The sequence below is a fragment of the Olea europaea genome, chromosome 10, assembly GCF_002742605.1.
Source record: "Olea europaea var. sylvestris chromosome 10, O_europaea_v1, whole genome shotgun sequence".
Taxonomy (NCBI): domain Eukaryota; kingdom Viridiplantae; phylum Streptophyta; class Magnoliopsida; order Lamiales; family Oleaceae; genus Olea; species Olea europaea.
Genome location: NC_036246.1, coordinates 6529455 through 6530735, shown reverse-complemented (window position 1 = coordinate 6530735; position 1281 = coordinate 6529455). Strand labels below are relative to the sequence as shown.

The following is a 1281-nucleotide window of genomic DNA, read 5'->3' as shown; positions in this document are numbered from 1 at the left end:
AAAGACCTAACGGTGCCTGCAGTTAGAAAGTCAGTATCCAATACACACCTATACATGTATAAGGCCGCAAAACATCAACTTTTCACATTTAAACCACGTCTTTAACCTCCTCTCTTCTCTCACTTGTTATTTCTGTCAGTTTTGTTGATCTTGTGTAAGGGTAATTTATGCTTAGCGACTTCAAAGCATTTACTGGTTGGTACCACAATCTCTGCTACAGTATCACAAGACCTCAGAAATGTATGTATATAATTAATGCAAGCAATAATGACAATAATAATGATAAAGAATTTACAAGAGAGATAATGGGGAAATCTTGAAGATGCCCACAAAAGAAACAGTAATTCCTTTCCCAGAATAGAGTACAAGTAGCTAGAAAGACAAGAACAAAAAGAGGTGATTAATATTAATATTCTATAACTTCTATACACGATAATTAAGATTAGATTACGGGTTGAAAATGAGGCTTCCACATTTGCATTTCCAGCTCATGGGCTTGTAATTGGAATGATCATCTATTCTAGCATAGCCAATGGTTGAATTCTTGAATTCGTTTCTTGTTTGGGGGTTTGTGGGCACCTGAATGGCTTCACATTGCGCACAAGAACTGCACCTCCTCTCGCACCGTGGCGGCCTCGAACCAATTTGTGCTCTCAATATTGACTTCTCTTCGCTTACCGTCTACTCAATCAAACATTATTCAATAATTCATTTTTGTCACGTTTATACACACGTAAAACACAAATTGATGTAAAAGAGTTACCCAAATCTTACCTGGGAATTGTCGACCCTCTGTACTAATTTTCTACCTGCAAGCATACAAAAGGAAACAAACTTTTATCTTTTAATTTTCATTTAGTGAAGAAATTTTTTGTGTTTAATTTAATTTACCTTCTGCGCCATTGAATATTCTTAACTGAGATGAGCTCGAAATTAGGAGAAAGAGAAAGGAAATGGCAAAATGGTGAAGTCTATGACCACACACAAGATTGTGGCTGCAACCCATTCCTGAGAAAGATCGACAGCTTATCTTGTGAAGGAAATACTTGTGCATAAACTAAACTGTGTGGTGACTGAGAGTGAATTATAAATAGATATGCAATTATGCAAAGAAAAGACTTGGACAAAAGGAATTGACAAAATAATCATTTTACAAAATTATCACGTTGTCAACATATCATCTTTTTAGATGGGGATGGAGATGATTGAACATGGAAGGACAAAAGAGTGTAGCAGAAGGCTAAAACGCAAGAAGGGAAAGGAGCTCCAAAAAGGGTAAGA

The 1281-nt window shown here is 36.2% G+C and overlaps 1 protein-coding gene across 1 annotated transcript; it reads right to left on the bottom strand.

Moving 5' to 3' along the window:
* Positions 1-303: 303 nt before the first annotated feature.
* On the bottom strand, positions 304-1080 carry LOC111402617 (EPIDERMAL PATTERNING FACTOR-like protein 2). Its single transcript, XM_023030997.1, has 3 exons — positions 892-1080; positions 775-809; positions 304-681 (listed from the first exon to the last, which is right to left on the bottom strand). The coding sequence occupies exons 1-3, from the start codon at positions 1052-1054 to the stop codon at positions 448-450; spliced, it is 432 nt and encodes a 143-aa protein (XP_022886765.1). The 5' UTR covers positions 1055-1080; the 3' UTR covers positions 304-447.
* Between the last annotated feature and the right edge of the window lie 201 nt (positions 1081-1281).